Source organism: Galeopterus variegatus, unplaced genomic scaffold (genome assembly GCF_000696425.1).
Source record: "Galeopterus variegatus unplaced genomic scaffold, G_variegatus-3.0.2 Scaffold170, whole genome shotgun sequence".
Lineage (NCBI taxonomy): Eukaryota > Metazoa > Chordata > Mammalia > Dermoptera > Cynocephalidae > Galeopterus > Galeopterus variegatus.
This window is the reverse complement of record NW_007726281.1, coordinates 611,035-629,334: the sequence shown is the minus strand read 5'-3', so window position 1 is coordinate 629,334 and position 18,300 is coordinate 611,035. Positions and strand designations below refer to the sequence as shown.

At 33.8% G+C, this 18,300-nt stretch overlaps 1 protein-coding gene across 5 annotated transcripts in view; it reads right to left on the bottom strand.

Annotated features, from left to right (window-relative positions):
• Window positions 1-18,300, bottom strand: part of ERBB2IP (erbb2 interacting protein) — an 87,442-nt gene that overhangs the window by 4,378 nt on the left and 64,764 nt on the right. Inside the window, exons 20-25 of one of the 5 annotated variants that reach the window (XM_008594993.1) lie at window positions 15,722-17,270; window positions 8,152-8,295; window positions 5,610-5,729; window positions 2,357-2,563; window positions 1,170-1,262; window positions 610-684 (exon numbers count right to left, since the gene is read on the bottom strand). In XM_008594993.1, coding sequence (XP_008593215.1) covers window positions 610-684; window positions 1,170-1,262; window positions 2,357-2,563; window positions 5,610-5,729; window positions 8,152-8,295; window positions 15,722-17,270 — 2,188 coding nt within the window. The remainder of the gene's footprint in view (window positions 1-609; window positions 685-1,169; window positions 1,263-2,356; window positions 2,564-5,609; window positions 5,730-8,151; window positions 8,296-15,721; window positions 17,271-18,300) is intronic. The other 4 variants (XM_008594998.1, XM_008595004.1, XM_008595010.1 and 1 more) reach the window with 4 other exon arrangements.

Below are 18,300 nucleotides of genomic sequence, written 5' to 3'. Positions count from 1 at the left end.
CCACATGCAGCCCTGTTCCCGCTCACTGGCGGAGCTAGTTGCGGGCGCAGCACCGAGGGTTGCGATCCCGTTGCCAGTCCCGGTCTGGTACGGGCGCTGAGGGTTGTGATCTGTTGCTGGACATGAAAAAAGACGAAAAAAAAAAAAAAAAAAAAAAATTTTTTTAAAAATTGTTTTAAAGTGTTGGAGCCAGGACTCAAACTCAGGCAATCTGTCTTTGGAGTCTGTACTTTCAGCTAGTAAACTCTGTCTCATTTCTTTGTTTGAAGGTTATTTAAAGATTAATTTTTGAATGTTCATAAATTAATTTCTGAATAAACAACAGTGAAGGTATGGGTAGAGAATGAGAGTTATACTTGTGTCTTAGGCTTGTCTTCCTCTTAAGACAAAGCTCGACTACAAGTTTTAGGTAAAATGAGTAGCCGAAGGAACAGAGAAAAGCAGGGAACATGGGGAAAAGAAGAAGGGTCTCTCAGATTTTGAAATTTTCTTCTAAATTTCTGATATAATGACAGCCCACGCCCAAGAAGTGGTACTCTGATTCACCCAAATTAGACACTAGAGTGCTGCAAAATGAAAGAAAATAATAAAAATATTTATCTTAATTACCTGAATAATTTTATCACCCGGTTGCAGTAATTTTGATGCAGGTCCTTCAGGCTGTACCCTTGTTACAAATATACCCTTTAATAACAACAAAAAAAGATAATTTAACCAAAAATAGAATGCATAAATAATAGAGTGCCAAGGAGCAATCTTTCATCCACACCATGCAAATATTTGAATCATGGTACAAGTTTTCTCCCTGACTTCTCTAATATTGTGACAATCCAAAGTGATTTCTTCCTTTAGTAATTCTGACGTTAGTATAGTGATTTCTGTTAAAGTGATAAAATTACTTCTATACATGTGTAGAAAAGCAATTAAGAGAACTAAAAATCACTTAATATCATCATGAACACTGAAAATTTTTGGTTAATTTTTTTTCCTCAACTAACTGAAACATCAAATTTCAAAACAAAAAGCAGAATAATACAGAGGGAAATTTAAAAGGTGATGTCTATCTAAATTTACATAAATATCTATTAAATTTTCACTTACATACAAGAGGCATTGAATTAGTAAATAGAACTTTATGGGTGTTTCAAGGATATATAAACAAAACTTACATCGTCATCAGGTCTGAATGGGTTTCCTCTACCCCCAACACCTCCTGATATGCTAAATCCAAGTTCTGGATCCTTTTCAACCCTCACTCGAATCTGAGTTAATATAAAAATAAAGGAAGCTATTACTACTATTTCAGAAAAAGTTATAATAAAACAACATATTTAAGTACTGATGAATTATAAATATGTGAAGATTTATAAAAAAACACAGGCAGATGAAGTGAAACTATAACATGGAATATTATGTTAATGAGTTAGTGAGTTAAAGGCACAGCTGGGATTACAAAGCATAGCACCTAACTAGCCAGTGGTTTCATGAGGATAGAAAATCAATTAATGTTCACCCTATTTTACTTTTTAGACATCATGGATTTTAATGACACAATGCAAAAACATAAAACATGTATATTATTGTCAGTTTCCACTTGTGGACCATCTAAATTACACATATCTAATGTTTATTGGCTTGTATCATAAGATATCTAAAAAACCCATCAGTTGGTTTGGAGATATTAATTCTTCATTTCTTGAATCTGTTTATATGCTTTAAAGGAGTTGGGATTTTAAAATATGATCAACTGATAGTAGATTTTATAACCAAGCTATAAAAAAAGATGCAAGAATTAAACTTTTGTTACAAAACACTCCTTTTCACCAGGGACTCAACCAAAATTAATAAAGCGTTTGATTTCTACCTAAGTTTCTAATATTACTGACCATTTTATCAATAAACTATCAAGATACTTGTATATGAATGCACCGCCCATGACTTCTTAAATACTTTTTAAGATTAAATACTCAAAGTAGTTTGGAGACTATAGTCCAATTTCAAAACCTAAGAAACTAAGATTTTTTTAAGTGTCACAGGACAATATGCCATTTCAGCTTTATGGTCTACTATTTATATTCCTGAAAAAGGTCTGATTACTGGAGTATCATCAACCAGTTTTGGAAAAGCAACTGCCTTAGAATAAAATAATCATGCCAAAAATATTAAATCCTATGTCATATGATCATAAAGTTAAAACTACAAAGTTTAACACTTTATAAACCTAACATAAAACTAAAACTTTAAACAAGATGGTAAAAACTATGTTAAAATTCTATATGGATTTATTACTAATAATTAACCTATAAAAAATACATGAAAAGCTTAGTCTCATATTTCAAATAGTCTTGATTCTTACCTCTTGCTTTGCCAGTTCATGGCCTTGTCTAGGAGAACAATGGGGCTGTGTATATGGAGGTTGGTGGGCCACTTTCAGCATCAAGTAATCAATTAGTTGTTCTCTAGAGGGATGCCTTGCCACAGATGCCTGAGGGGGGTGATGTATTTGACTATAATTTGCCTGAGGCCTGAGAGGCTGGCCCATCTGTCCATTACTCAAAGGCATCTAAGAAAAACATGAAGTATCTTAAAATGACCAATAATGATGTTTTATTACAAATATTTGGATTTTCTTCTTGGAGCATTACAAAAGCACTAGAGTTTTAACATTCTAAATCACACAATACTATATACCACTTACTATTTTTCTCTAATTTTAAACTTTAAAAGAAAAAAAGCTATTAATGTCTTAATTTTAAACATTGCCTGAGTGCTTCCTGATAGATTCACTCTTTTAAGCTTCCAAATGAAAGTATACCATATCTACATTTAAAATCACTAACTTTTTTGTTAAATGTAACTGTACCTATATTTCTTACGGTAACCAAATGTTAAAATGGCAAATAGTATGTCAAATTTTTAAAATTTAAGTAAGCCTATTAGAAAGGTATCGTTCCTCATACTAAAACACACACACAAAAGATGCATTTGCTGATGTTTTTCTTCAGAAAAAAAGTAACTAACTTTGTGGTATTATTTGTTCCTAATTTGAATATATTTTTCTAAATTTATTCTTTCCTTTCCAGAATTAACAAGCCAATTTGGCAATCTATTAGTAGAAAATTGATTTATTCCTCATGTGTGTGTGTGTGTACCAGTTAGCAATTTTAAACTCTCTAAATATTAATTCCATAGAATATTAACCACAAAAATTAAATGTTGACATTCTAATTTATTCTTCACAAGCTAAACAAAAAACTTGAGATTACTAGTTTGTTGCTGGTAAATAACTATCTTTGTTTTAATGTCTCTCAATTTTTAGAGATTGAAACTGAATTTTATTATTTATTTATACTATCTTTGTTTTAATGTCTCTCAATTTTTAGAGATTGAAACTGAATTTTATTATTTATTTTTTTTTTTTTCCCCCTTTTTGTCTTTTTTTTTTCGTGACCGGCAACGGATCGCAACCCTCAGTGTCGCGCCCGTACCGGACCGGGACCGGCAACGGGATCGCAACCCTCGGTGTTGCACCCGCACCTCGCTCAGCCAGTGAGCGGCCGGTCTGTACGTGGGATCCGAACCCTCGGCGGGAGCGCCACCGCTCTCCCAAGCAGCGCACTGCAGCAGTGCGCCACCGGACCGGCCCTTATTATTTATTTTTTAAAATTTATTATGTTATTGTAATGCATGGTCTTTTCTTTTGGGGGGGGTGGGCTTGCCCAAAAGGGGTTCTAAATCCTTGACCTCAGTGTTATAACACCATGATCTACCAAGTGAGCTAACTGGCCAGGTTGAACCTGAATTTTAGACATGAAATCAACTTTGTAGAAATGTGGTTAATAGCTTATTCTATTAGTGTAAGGAATCAATCCGAAAAATAAGAGGTTACGTTCATATTATAAATATTTGCATATAAAAAGATATTTGTGTAGAAGAGGAAATAAATACGTTTAAGCTATTCAATCACTTAAAACTTCTTTGTTGGTTATTTAACAGAGAGGTAGCCTTGTCCACAAGGAAATTATGGGAAAACTATAAGGGAAATAGTTGAGCCCCATTTCCCTAAAATTATCCAAAAGTAAAAAAGTTTGCAGAAAGATATGGCAACAGTTCCAGAACTGCATGCTCTTCTTATGTGAACCTGGCTGAAAGATACAAAGAAATATGGCTTTATTGAAGATTTGTTCTGTAAAAAAAGATACTCTTTTTTATACTTGAGAATTTGGTTAATTCTGATGTTTGGGAACATACATGGATGTTTTATGACAGGGCACAAGGATGATATTCTCTATGACAAATCTTACTACTGGTGGGAGAGAAGAAAAATGAGGTGGTATATTATCCCTATATCTTTGGGAAAAAAACTGTATTTGTTCATTACTTGATCACTGGAGATGTAAAGCAAGTGATCTGCCTAAGACTGACAAATCTTACTACTGGTGGGAGAGAAGAAAAATGAGGTGGTATATTATCCCTATATCTTTGGGGAAAAAACTGTATTTGTTCATTACTTGATCACTGGAGATGTAAAGCAAGTGATCTGCCTAAGACTAATTAACTGGTTGTGCTGTTACTTTATTATTTACACACGATTCTGTAGATAGCCCTCGCATTTCTCTATGTTTATACAATTTCTTCCCATGTGCAGATTCAGTATCTTTCTCCTGGGAAAAATCCAGACAATACTTACTACTGACCTGTTCTTAAGACTGCCTGACACCTGGGTATTTGGTCTTGCTTACAACAATGTTAAACATAAACATGAATATACTCCTATTAAGCTATGATTAGCAGATGGCTCAAGAGACTAAAAAGCATAAAACAAACTTAGTAACCTAACCCACAAAATGTGTACTAAAAAGAAAAAGAAACTGGATGATAGAGCTCAATTAAAAGAAAAAAGGGTAAAATAAATAGATACGTATGAATTTATACATTAGCCGGCTGGGTGCATACTCTCAAGAGCAACATAAAAGTTTTACATAATAAATAACTATGCTTCGTAATTATATCTGGTTATACTAGAGGCACAGAATTAGTTAAGAAAATGAGAAAAAAAATAGCTCAGGAAGAACACTAAAGAATTGTGTGTCTGTCACTGGCTACAACAATCTCTAAATGAGTGACTTTTTTTTGCTATAAAAGTACTAAGAATACAACCATCATCTATTCTACCATACACAAAAGTCTTTCAAGGTGATTTCTAATTACATTTGAAGTATTTAAAATGCCTTTAGTAATAGTAAAAATCCTAGAATGAAGAATTTAAGACAAGTTCATTTTCAACCCTCCAAATAGGTTTTATATCAGAAATACCAAAATGCCCTTGTTTCAAATGATAAAATATGTAGGTGATACTACAGAAATCCAAATGCAACAATAAATTATTCTCTGGCATAGAAAAATCATGAAACAAATTGAGAAATGGCAGACAGGGTCAAATTCTACTCTTTACTTATAAATTATTTTTAAAAAATCCTTACTAACCAAGTGGGGAAAGCCTTCAAAAAAATATTTTCAGTTAAAGCACATATGATATTTCTAGTTAAAAAGCTGCAAAACGTAAGTGCACTCACAGATACTACTTCATTTATTTCCTGAGCACCTACTTTCATCAAGCTGTCTGGAGGAACATCTTTGTGACTAAGTGTAGCTGACGAGTAGTTCTGCTGTCCTGAAATGAATATATCATCTTGACAAAGATCTCCTGGACTGGATGTCTGGGGATGCTTCAAATGAGGGGGAAATAAAGAATAAACAAATAATGCCCTTTAAGATGTGAAACCAAAATGATGATGACACTTGAGAGATGATTACGAAAAAATATTGCTAGGGAGTGGAAAGATGAAGACCCAATAAGAATATTACCATCATCATTGCTACCGATTAGTACCTTTAACTTCTTCCAAAAGTACATGGCAAGATGTTGGTTGCTGTAATGTGTGAAAAGTTTATATGAATATATACTGCTAATCTATTTCTTTATAATGCACACATGTAGAAGACAAATTCTTCTACATGCTCTTTTTTCCTTTTATTTACAGTAATGCCTAGCTTTTAACACCTTTGAGCAATAAATTTAGTTATTAATCAAAGTTAAGAGTCTCCAATTTCAAGAGCAATTAAAATACACTCCTGTTGAGTACCATAAACAGTTTCTTTGGTCAAAAAATTAACTGTTGTTCTTTTAACAGCACAATAACACATAGGATTTGTTTTTCCTAAATTTTAATAATTAGCAGTAACAGTACATTTATAGTCTTATAAAACCTGCTTTAGCTTAATTCATCATATTAATATTAGTTCAGTATTTTCAAAAGCACTAGTTTGGAGAAATGCTTTTAAAATTAACTAACTAGTTCATATCTTCATATGCCAAATAATATCCTTATATTACAGTTTAATCATAACTTGAGAGGAAAAATACTCAATATCTCATTATTCCTTAATATTTCTTACCATAAATATGCTGGGACACATGAAACCTATATTTTTCACTTTAATTCTAAACACACCTAAATATATTTTAGAAAACAAAATAAATTGTGATAAAAAGCACTACTGTTAGTTCACTATGATTTACTACAATATACATATAAAATTAAGAATCTAGTCTTAGAAACTCTCAGCAACAGATCTACTGTGTGCAGTTAGTTGCTAATTCAAATGATGGCTTAGCATTCTTGGATGTGGTTTGATCTAATTTTGCAATGAATACTTTTATTTTCCTTCTCTCTTTCTGAGGTGTGGTATTTAAAATACATAAAAATCAACTTAGCTCACAGCTTGAAATTTAAACACAAGCCTGAATGTACAACTGTTTACCTACTCTTTAAAAGAACAAGCATATCATGAATGAAAAAGTAGAAATCACCAGACTCAAATGCTCTGAACTTAAGAAAAGCAAGCACAAAGTGTTACTGTAAAAGAATTAGAAAGAAGACTTCCAGATGATTATGAATGGCAAAGATTACCCCTGAGTTAATAAAAACCACTGGTTTTTACCCCATGGACTCTGTTGGAGTGAGGGCTTGACAGTTATCACCTTATCTTTCAACTTGAGAAGTTTCAAAATGATTGTTGACACTGTAACAGCAAAGAAACCGAGTAGTGGCAGGTAGGAGAGGACAGGGCAAGAGTTTTTCCTAAAGCCAAAGTAAAGTGAATCTAGGAGACTGCTCCTACTCTAGAACACAGAAAAGAAACGAGTGCATTTAAAAAAGAAAGGGGGGCTAGAGTACTACCTTGTAACACCAAGATCAAGGGTTCAGATCCCCGTACCAGCCAGCAGCCAAGAAAAAAAGGGGGGGGGCCGGTAGGGGAGTGGTACGCTCAGGAAAAAGTAAAAGACCCAGAAGTAAGCAAACACTTGAAATGGAAATAAAACTGTGGGAAGGGATAAAATAAAGTTAGAAGGGAAGAAAGGCCATTTCAGGATGAAAGAAGAGCAGAAGGAGATATCTGTTTAGAGGCTATGCTACCACCTCAAGTTGTTGTGGAGATAAAAATCTTAAAGTATAGCCATGCCCAGAGGTATTCTGTTCTTTCTCTTTTTCTGCCATTCTTATCCCCCACCCATAACTTTCCTTAAAACAAACCTCTCTTCTTCACTACTCAGGACTATGGTGAAATGTGGGTAATAAAGGATTTGGGTTTTGCCTTTTCATTGATACTTGAAACAATTTCTCCAGCCCCACATTTAAGTATATTCAGCGAATTATGATTAAACTTAGTTCCAGGTAGTGGCTTCTTCTCGGCCAATTCTCAAATCACTGGAGTTAAAATTATTCCTCTGTGGATTACATATGGCACAGCCTTAAAACCCTGAGTTAGGGGACAGCAAGCTAATTCTAACAGAAAAACAGTGCAAAGAATAATATTTTTTAAAAACCTCTGATAGTTACTCCGATTGTTCACCCCATTTTACATAAATAAACAGAGCTGACTGCAACATTAGCTTATGATCAAAAAAACTTAAGAGATAAAGACTAAATCAGCATTGAGTAAAGTTTTAGAAGCCATGGAAGAACTTGAAAGAAATCAAGATTTCTAACCCACAGTAAAAATTTTTTTCTAGAAACATTAAAACATTTAAAATTTGGGGTTTTCTCTTCTATGTGCTAAAAGTACTGTTCTACTGTAGGTACTCACTCGAAAAATGTGCCCACCAGAACCTCTTCCGTCTGCAACACTCAAGGCAAGACTGCCCTGGCTGCCATGCAGATCCCTAGAGCTGCCATAGTGAAAACTGCTTACAGCAGTAAAATTGGAATTAAAGGACCTTGACAGCATGCTCTGAATAAAGAGGGGATAGAGTTAAGAGATTAGTGTAGCATGCAAAATCCACAAGACATGTTATGTACATAGACTTACTTACAAGTAACCCCAGTACCACACAGAAATAATCATGCAACACTGAATTTTCAGAACCACTGAAAGAAACTGGCACTATTTACCATATATTTACATGACAACAGACATATAAATTGCACGTTAATACAACCATTCACATGTTTAGGCACCAAGAAAGTAAAAACATAGAGCTGCTTTTATAATGCATATTATATATGTCAGAAAATAGATTTCTCTCTATAAATTTTACCAACAACCAGTACTTTTAAGTCCAATCAATTAAAAGAGTCTACTTCACTTTCGAGAAATTATCCTACTTATTAAATAAACCGAGAGTTTAAACACACATACTATAGCACAAAATACATTTACAAAAAATACCTGACTCATGGCCACTTTAATTTCTAAAAAATTATCTTCCACATTTAGAAAAACATCTTACATTAGGGAAAAGTTTAACATACAAGCACAATTTTAGGAGATAACTTAAAAGGCTCCTGCTGCCCTATAGTTACCAGAAGAAAAACTAGAGAATGCATGTAACGAATTTCTCCAATTCAATTAAATAGATTTTAAAGATCACTATATAACAGGTAGTTGGTGGCCTTTGCTGCTTAAACTTGAAGAACCACTGACGGAATCCTCCTACAGACTGAGTTCAAATGAATACCTAATTGCTAATCCCAGGACTGCCTGATGCTGTACTTCAATAAATGCAGTGCCTGATTCTTCACTGTTCCTACTTGTTTATTCCCAGCATTGTTAACTGATGCTGTTTCATGCGGATGCTTAATCACATCCCTGAGCATTGAGGGTTTGATGGTCAATTCGGGTAAACATTTTGGGCAAGGCTTATTATTAAGAAATACAGATATGTCATAATAAGCATTTCTGAATTACTCATAGGAAATATATACTTTCTCGAGATTTTGAAGTTGATATCAAATACCCAGAAATATTAATACAGGATTCCAGAAGGAAAAGGGTCTATAAAATGACGATGTACATTTTCAGTTATTTTGTGTATTCTAAAGTAATAACTAAAGAAAAAGCTAAACTTAATAGCCCAGACCTGAATTTTCCCAACCCATTCACCAAGGAGAATTTAGCAGAGGCAATTCAGAGGTTCCATGAATACTTGATTCGAATACAAAAATAAACAAATCATTAATGTACACACACACAAACATATATAAATCACACTCATTTGTTACACACATAGCTTTAACATATTAACTTGAATGGCCTGATTGACCCTTTTTAATGACACATAGATCTTGGAACAAATTTTTTCTGTGTCTGAACATATATGAGCTTAAATATTTCACTGACTGGTAAGACTGAAGCTCAAAACAGGTCTGTCTGATTTGAATTCTGGCTTGTGCATGGACATCCACATAAAAACTGCACTCTGTCATAACACATTGTGCAGAGCTCAATTAAACACTAGGCATAACGTCCTGGGCAGTGTGGTTCATTATATGCTGATAGTTGTATAATAACAAGTGAACATGGCATTTATCATGTTGTGTTAATCACACTATGGTTTGGATTGCTTCATATGTGCGTTTTTATATAAGGGATATTACCCAAATGCTGATATTAGTAACAATTCAACTTTGAAATAAAAAATTTATATTCATTTTCAAAGCTGTTTTTTTTAAGTAAGTTTCAAGATTTTCAAGGTAAGATCTATTTTGTATGTTTGGATTCCAGATACAGTGTTTTTGGGGTAGGAGGAAGGTGGGGTGACTACAAAAAGGTTTAAAAACCACTTAAGCTTCAATAAATTATTACTACTAAACTCCCAGCTGAGCAAAGTAGCAAACTTTAATTTGGAGACTTACCTCATGAGGTAGGGCATGCATTGTGAAATTCCCTGGGGAAAATTTTAAATGTCCTCTGCTATTGGAGTTATGATTGTGGGGACGTGGGTGGGGGGGGTGGCTTTTTCACCCTTCACCACCTTGAACCAATACTTTAATAGCAGCATGATTTAGACTCCTAACTTTAAAGTAGCTCATTAGTAACGTATTTAAGTAGCACTTTCAATATTCTTTTGCCGCCCATATACTTTGATTCTTACATCTATGGAATAAGAGTTAAGAAAGCAGCACAAAATAGTTTTTATAAATAAAACAACTTTCAGAATCATTTTAATGTTTTTAGTATGTTTTTGAACATATAAAAAGAAAACAAGTCTTTAAACTACACTGTGGACTTGCAGAAATAAAACTAAAATATAGGGTTATTTTCATTGTGCAAATTACTTAAATTATGGTTCAATATTAAAAATACTAAATTATTTTTATTGAAGGGTATGATTTTTAGGAGGATGCTGGCAGAACAGTGGTAAATTATTCCCAGAAAAATACAAAAGAACCATTTTCAACAGTATGTGCAGGGTTTAGGATCAGGTTTGCATATATAGTAAAAAAAAAAAATCACAAAACGGTCTAAAGTAATCTTAGAAAATCTCTAAAATCCCTCAAAATGTACAGCATGTACTTTAAACCACTCTTATCTGCTAGGATAAAAGTCCTAGAAGTTAAAGCTATGGAGGTGGGAAGAGATGCTGAGGAAGTCTTTAGTGTGCACTTATCATGGAATTGGAATTTGAATGAACTGCCTTTGGAATAGTAAATGTCTAACAATATCAGCAATTTAAAATTACTTAAAACAATATATTTATCTTTTTGGTATCTCTCAGAAAGAGAAAATAACTTTATTCTTACCCTACATAATTATTGCCTAGGAAAACTTACTTACTTATATGATTTGTATCTCAAATTTGCATCACTAACCCCCCTAATTTCATATTGTGTTCCAAACTACTTGCAAACACTATCATTACATCAAATTCAATATATTCAAAACCAAGTTATTTTTTGCCAAATCTGTTTACTGTACCACATAGCTTTAAAAGGACTCCATTATCCTAACTACTAAGACTTACTAGGACTTTTTTTTTTTTAATGTTTATGACCAAATATTACAAACTAGAAAACTTGGCTGTTTCTTGAATCCTTTCATCTAATCACTAAAACTAATTTTTGTCAAAGTGTTTTAAAGAGTCATCCCCACTACAGCCACAATCCTAGCCCAGGCATGCACCATCTGGTTGTTTTATTACTGAAACTGGTTCACAAAATATCTTTAATTCATCCTGAACACTTTTGACTGAGATACCCTAAAATACATCTTTTATCCTATCAGTCTTCTGCTCAGGCTCCTCATCATCTACATAGTCAAACTGAAATTTTCCTGCCCAGCTTTTAAAAGTTGTTCCCTCTCTTCCACATATATATCATCATGGGAAAATTACTTAACTATTCTATGCCTTAATTTCCTTATTGTAAAATGATATAATAAAATACCTCATAGGACTTGTATAAAAACTGAGAAATATTTGTATAGAGGGTTACTGTAAGAGTGACAGTTTCTAGCACTTTGTAAGCACTAAATAAACTTAACTGTTGTTATGACTTTCCATATCTGTAATCTGGCCCCAACTTCATTACCAAATTTTCTCAGAATAAATCCCTAATTCAACGAGCTTAAAGTCCTCATCTCTCCCTGCTCTCAGAACTCCTTCCTGACATAACTTTTATCTTAATCTATTAACCTTAATCCTATGTATCAAAATTTTACCAGTTTTTCAAAAAGTAGCACTCTCCTTGAATAGTCCCCATCTTCTGTAATTACTGACACTTATCACTAGTTTTTAATTTTTTAAAATGAAAACACTGTAGAAATGTATTAAAAAGTCCTAAAAATCTCATTGAGAGATAATTACCATTAATACATTAAAATTTCATCTTCTGAACTATAATTATCTTCGAAACTACAAAATAACTTTCTGAACCATAATTATATTTTCTGAACAAGAGATGACTAATAATAAAGCTATGAGGAAAATACCAAATTTCTTTTTAAATTTGTTTTTTTTTTTCTTCCTTTTTGTCTTTTTTCGCGACCGGTAATGGGATCGCAACCCTCGGTGTCGCGCCCGTACCGGGATTGCAACCCTCGGTGTCGCGCCCGTACCGGGACTGGCAACGGGATCGCAACCCTCGGTGTCGCGCCCGCACCACGCTCCACCAGTGAGCAGACCGGTCTCTATATGGGATCCGAACCCTCGGCGGGAGCGCTGCCGCACTCCCAAGCGCCGCACTCTACCGAGTGCGCCACCGGGCCGGCCCATAAATTTCTGTTTTTTTAATAGTAGTTTTATGCGTACAGTCTTGTACCGTATAACATTTCGTGACATACTGCATATATAATAGTAGTCGGAGCATTAGGCTATACAGCCTAGGTGTGTAGCAAGCTATACGATCTAGGTTTGTATAAGCACACTCTGGTGTTCCCACAATGACAAAATCGCCTGATGATGCATTTCTCAGAACATATCCCTGTTATTAAGAGATGCATGACTGTACATGTAGTGTGTGTGTGTGTATATATATATATATATATATATATATGTACATATATGTGTGTATATGAATAAACATATAACTCAGCTAAATGTCTGTTGATATTTTATTGGCATTTTTCCTGTCAGATAAGTATATAAAAATTTTATTCAAGACCATCACCCTTGCCAAATGGGTGTATAAAGCAAATTCTTACCATCTCAACAACATAAAAACTGTCTTAATTTCCTGGGAAGGACTTTATCTCTGATACAGGAAATCTGCTTATATTTAAAAATTAGGAACTATAGTTTTAAGTGTTTGGGTTTTTTTAATTTCAAGAAAAACACAATTGTTTTACCACCATAAAATAATCTATTTTAAAATAAAGTATTTAGGTGTTCTAAATAAAAAATATCAACTTTAGTCAGCTGATAATTTTTAAATATTTGAACAAATGGTGATAAGGATGACAGCAATATTTAGCACTTAGTTATATATACCAGGTACCATTCTTAAGTGCTTTATGTGTATTAACTCAATTTTTAAAACAATCCCAGAGCAGTTCCTTTCATTGCACCTGTTTTACAGATGAAGCAACTGAGGTAAGGAAAATCTAAGTTATTTGTCCAAGTTGCTAACTATGTAGCTGAGCTAGGATTCTGAATAGGTAGAATATACTGTCTCTCTAAATGTTATATAGTACAGTAGCTAAAATCTTTTTTCACTCGAAAAGTCAAGGGGAAAAAAAAGTCAAGGAGAGGTAACATTTATTTTCTGATAAATCCTTGTTAAATGTGGTTTATCAAATGTATGAATCCATTTTTGGTAATACAATATATCTGAAGATAAAACTTTTACAAAAGATTAAGTAAAGGCAATCCCACATGTGAATACTTTTTAAGATCAGAAAAAGCAAACACAGAATACATCTAAGAAAGACATGGAGAATAATATACCCTAGAAATAATACAGCACAGCTATAGTAATAGCAGTACACACTTTGGTATTTGCTGGAAATGCTTCCCAACCAATGAGCTGGAATATACCAAAGTGCACTCACTAGTCAACTAGTAGCCTGGGAAGCGGGTGTCTTGGCAAGTATATTACGGGAAAGAGCACTCCTCTTAACTTCAAGGTATGACCCCTATGTATCCTTGGAAATAGAAGTTATTCTATCAGCTACAGATTTGTGTTCAGACAGTGTGCCCTGTTTCTTTTCTCACAAGGCTTTTCTTGGTTTCACTGAACTAATTATCACCTCTAAGTCACCAGTGGTCACACACAACTGGAAAATTACTGTCATACACTCTCCAAGAAACTGTATAGCAAATTTCTAAATATGTAAATATTTTATGCAATGGGGAAAAAAGCTGAGAGGCACACTAAACAATGAGATAGCTAATTGCTTCCTATTTACTGAAGTCCAGACACATCTCTGTCAGACAGAAAAGAGTGGGAGAATAGCCATCTGAGATGGAAACTACATAGAATACAATAACCAGATTCATTTCACCCTCCTAATCTGCTACTCCTCCTCTACATCCAGTAATAGTTAATGGCATTCCCAAAACCCAGTTATTCAAGCTTTATCCCTTTTCCTCAATGACTGATTACAGGCATATTCAATTAGAAGAAAACTCCTGTACAGTCTGTTTCAGAACTGTCTCTTGAATTCATTCCTTTGTCTCAACTCCACTAATGAGTTCACATTTATCTAGAACACTAAATGGCCTCATAACTCACTATCTTTTGATTATTACTGCTTCCTCCTAAAATCCAGTTCCACAGTCACCGGAAGTTTATTTATAAAACACAGCTACGTTACTCCTCTGCTTAAGAAATTTCCAAATTCCCTGGAAAACGCACACAAGTTCAAATAGTCTCAAAGGCATGTAGAGTTATAGCTGAAACAAAAGGACAGATGAGAGAGAGCTGCACTGAAAAGAGCTAACAATTATAGGTTGAGATTTAATGTGAATTGATAAAATTTACTAACCAGATTTTAGGCATTTATTTCTGAAAATTTTTATTTAAGAAATTTTTTAACATAATGACTGAGCCTGTATATGTTCAGCTGTTTTGGGGGATGGAGGGTCAGCTGTCTTAAAAAACACGATTTATATTTAATAAACAGAAGAAAGATAATTCTTGGGTAAAATCTAGTGAGAAATATGGAGCTAAATCTTAAAGAATGAATATGCATTATATACACTTGGGCCACAAGACTATAGGCAAGACTATGGCACTAATACGTGCTTTACAGGATAATTTTTTTTAAGTTTAACTCCTTTCAAAAGATGAAAATTTACACATAAAGTTATAAACTGTACATGAACATTAGTTATTTTACCAACTATTTCCAAGCTACACTAAGAGCCACAGAAACACTAACTGAGGCCAAGTAGGTTCGAAGTGCAGTTCAGAAATGTCAAGAATAAATGCCATGCCAGAAGCCATCTGTGTCAGTGACAATGTTAGTTAATACAACATGGACTGGGAAAATATCTTATATCAAATATTTACATTTGCAATACATTTCTCATTTTTCTGTTAAATATATAGTAAACTGCTACTTTCTTATATTTTCATAATCAACAATTATTAATAGAGGGCAGAAAGTCAGAAAATGCTAAACAGAGGCACACATATTATTTCCAGTATGTATGCACAATCTAAAAGAGATAAATGTATAAACATATACAATAAATATATACCCATTAGAAACATTGGGGAGTTAGAAAGAGGAAAGAAGCTTACACTCCCATCTCAACTGTCCTGGCTAAATTTAAACTTGGAACTTTAATCTAATCCCAGTACCAGAGAAAAACTCCTAGAAGCAGATAATAATTCAGAGTACCTTGTTTCACCTTGTTTAAAAAAACAAAGAATGCCAAATACTTTTTTAAAAAGTAAGTCATAAAGAGGAAAACTAAAAACTCCTGTTCAATTACCTTTTCTAACTTTTTGGCCTCAATGTGTCGAAGCACTTGTTCTCGCCAATCATGAGGAACTTTACTTTTTCCTGGAGGATCTAATAAAGAATGCTCAGAACCAACCCTTGCATTTGGTCTTTTTGAAGGACTAGTCCGTGAATAATTGAAATCACTAACTGACATAGTTCTCTCTGGTAATTCATTAACAGAGGGTCGAGCACTCTGAGGCCTTGATGCATTTGGACCATCAATGCTGTATGTTCGTGCAGAAAGAGGTCTCTGCGATCCTGACATCACTGGAAGAGTTCTTCCTGCTGAATTTAACTCTCTGTATGATAAATAATCTCCTTCGGGAATTTGGGCCCGCCTTGTGGGACCTGGATCGCCAAGACTTACAGAGGCCGTAGAGGACATGCTACTTTGTCGCTGAATCGTAGTTCTAGTTACTGCAGGGGTGAGTCGGTCATTTGGTGAGATGGCCCACATTTCCCCATGTCTTGCTGGGCCAAGTCTCTGATGTACATGGTATGCAGTATTAGCTCGAACATTATTATGGTTAGAGAAATTCATATTGGCAGAATGTTTAGCATAACTGTGATTTTCTGTGCTCTCTGACCTAAGAAGACGCTGAGGAGGAAAATTGGCATGATCTATTTGGGGATTTTGTTTGGAGTGCCACAAAGTTTCTTTGACTGCAACACTGCTACTGTACTGTATATTATATTGTGGAGGACCATATATTTGAGGCACAGATTGTGGGCCACTTGTTGTGGGGCCTCTTGTTATATTTGGCTCTTCGGGATTATGATTTGAATCAAATTTGAAAATTGTCTTTGTACCTGACATTAAATCAGAAGATGAAGAAGAACCAGTAAATACTTGCAATGGTTGATCATACAACAGTGTGGCAGACTTGCTCCTGACTATATTTTTTCCATCAACAACGGACGTGATTTTAACTGTTGCACTTGGCTGCTGAGGTCCATTATCACTAAGAATGTCATAAATTTTTAGCCCTCCAGTCTCCATATTAGTTATGCTATGAGATTTCACAACAGATCCAACTGCACCACTTTTTTGAGGGGAGAGATCTTCAGTGCTTTTGGAAATACCCATGTCAACAGAAGAATCAGTGTCATGTGGTTCAGTCCTACTAGGAGACTGTGGAGATTCCTCAGAATGTCCATTTACCTTGTTTATGGATTCCAGATTAGGATACTTGTTCCCATTTTCCAAGTGCTCAGCTTCCCCTTTAGAATTAATGTTTAAAAAGTCTGTTCCAAGCACTATATCCTGTGTCTTTGATCTTTCCAATATCTCTGGTTGAAATGTATCATTAGTTACAAGTTTATTAAGATTCATATTGATATGGTCTAATTTGTGAGATTCATCAGATGTGGCTGTTGAGTCAACACCTTTCTCAATTAGAACTAATCGCTCTTCAATATTCAACTCATATTCAGGTAAGTTAATATCTTTTTTATCATGAACCTTAAATTTTTCCTCTGTTGAATTGTGTAAAATACCTCCATTTTGTAAAAGGCTGTTAAAATTTTCATCTTCTTGCCTAAAATAAACATAATTTTATGAAAAACATAAAAAAGCCAAGACTTCTTAGTAACAGAAAACATTAATAACTAGTTAATGTGTAGGTATACTATACCTATCACTATGCTTAATCTAATTTGTCACAAAATAGTTTAATAGAGCTAAATTACAAACAAAAGTGGAATCATGTATCCTCTTCTGCTGCTGCATCTTTTCACGAATATGCTAAAAAGTGAAATGCTTGAAGATGGGCAGATACATAGAAGAGAAAGCCAATAACTCGAATAGTTGAGTAACGAGCACAGGATATTTTTATAGGTAATTCTGAAACCTTACATTATTAACCACAATTAACCATATCAACTAAGTAGTTATCATTAAATTCAAATATATAGATAAAGGAATTGTACAAAGCAAAGACTGAATAAATGCCCAAAGTTGTCCATTAAATATGTAAAAGGGATCAGAACAGAAACTAAATCTAATGTATCTTCTAAGTGGCTATGTTGTACTGAGCAAATATTTTATAAATGTGCCATTCCAAAACTATAGAAAATATTTTGTTTCTACTTGGTGGTATGAACTTATGTATGTCCTCTTGTATAAATATTCAGGTTATGTTTCCACAAATATTCCTTAATATTGATCTTCCCACTAGGCAAAAGATAACATTCATTATTAGAAATACAGCACAAAAATGTGTTGCTATATTCCTTGCTTATCCTATATTTCATTATATAAAAAACAGGATTTATAAAATACCATACCACTTCCCAACAGTAAATAAGTAAAATTTTATCATTCAACAAGTTAATAATTATCTTAACATCTAAGAGGTTATAAAAATAAGTATTTTAAAACACTGGGTCACAGCCTCAAATTCAGAGGATATATATAAATGATTAATCATAATCACAACTACACAATATCTGAACTCATTTCCAGGTATAAAATTTGTCTTCCTTTTACAATCCAAATTAATACACAAATTTTACTGAAATATGCCTGGAATTTAAGAACAATTTAACTCTAAATGGCAGTTAAAATAT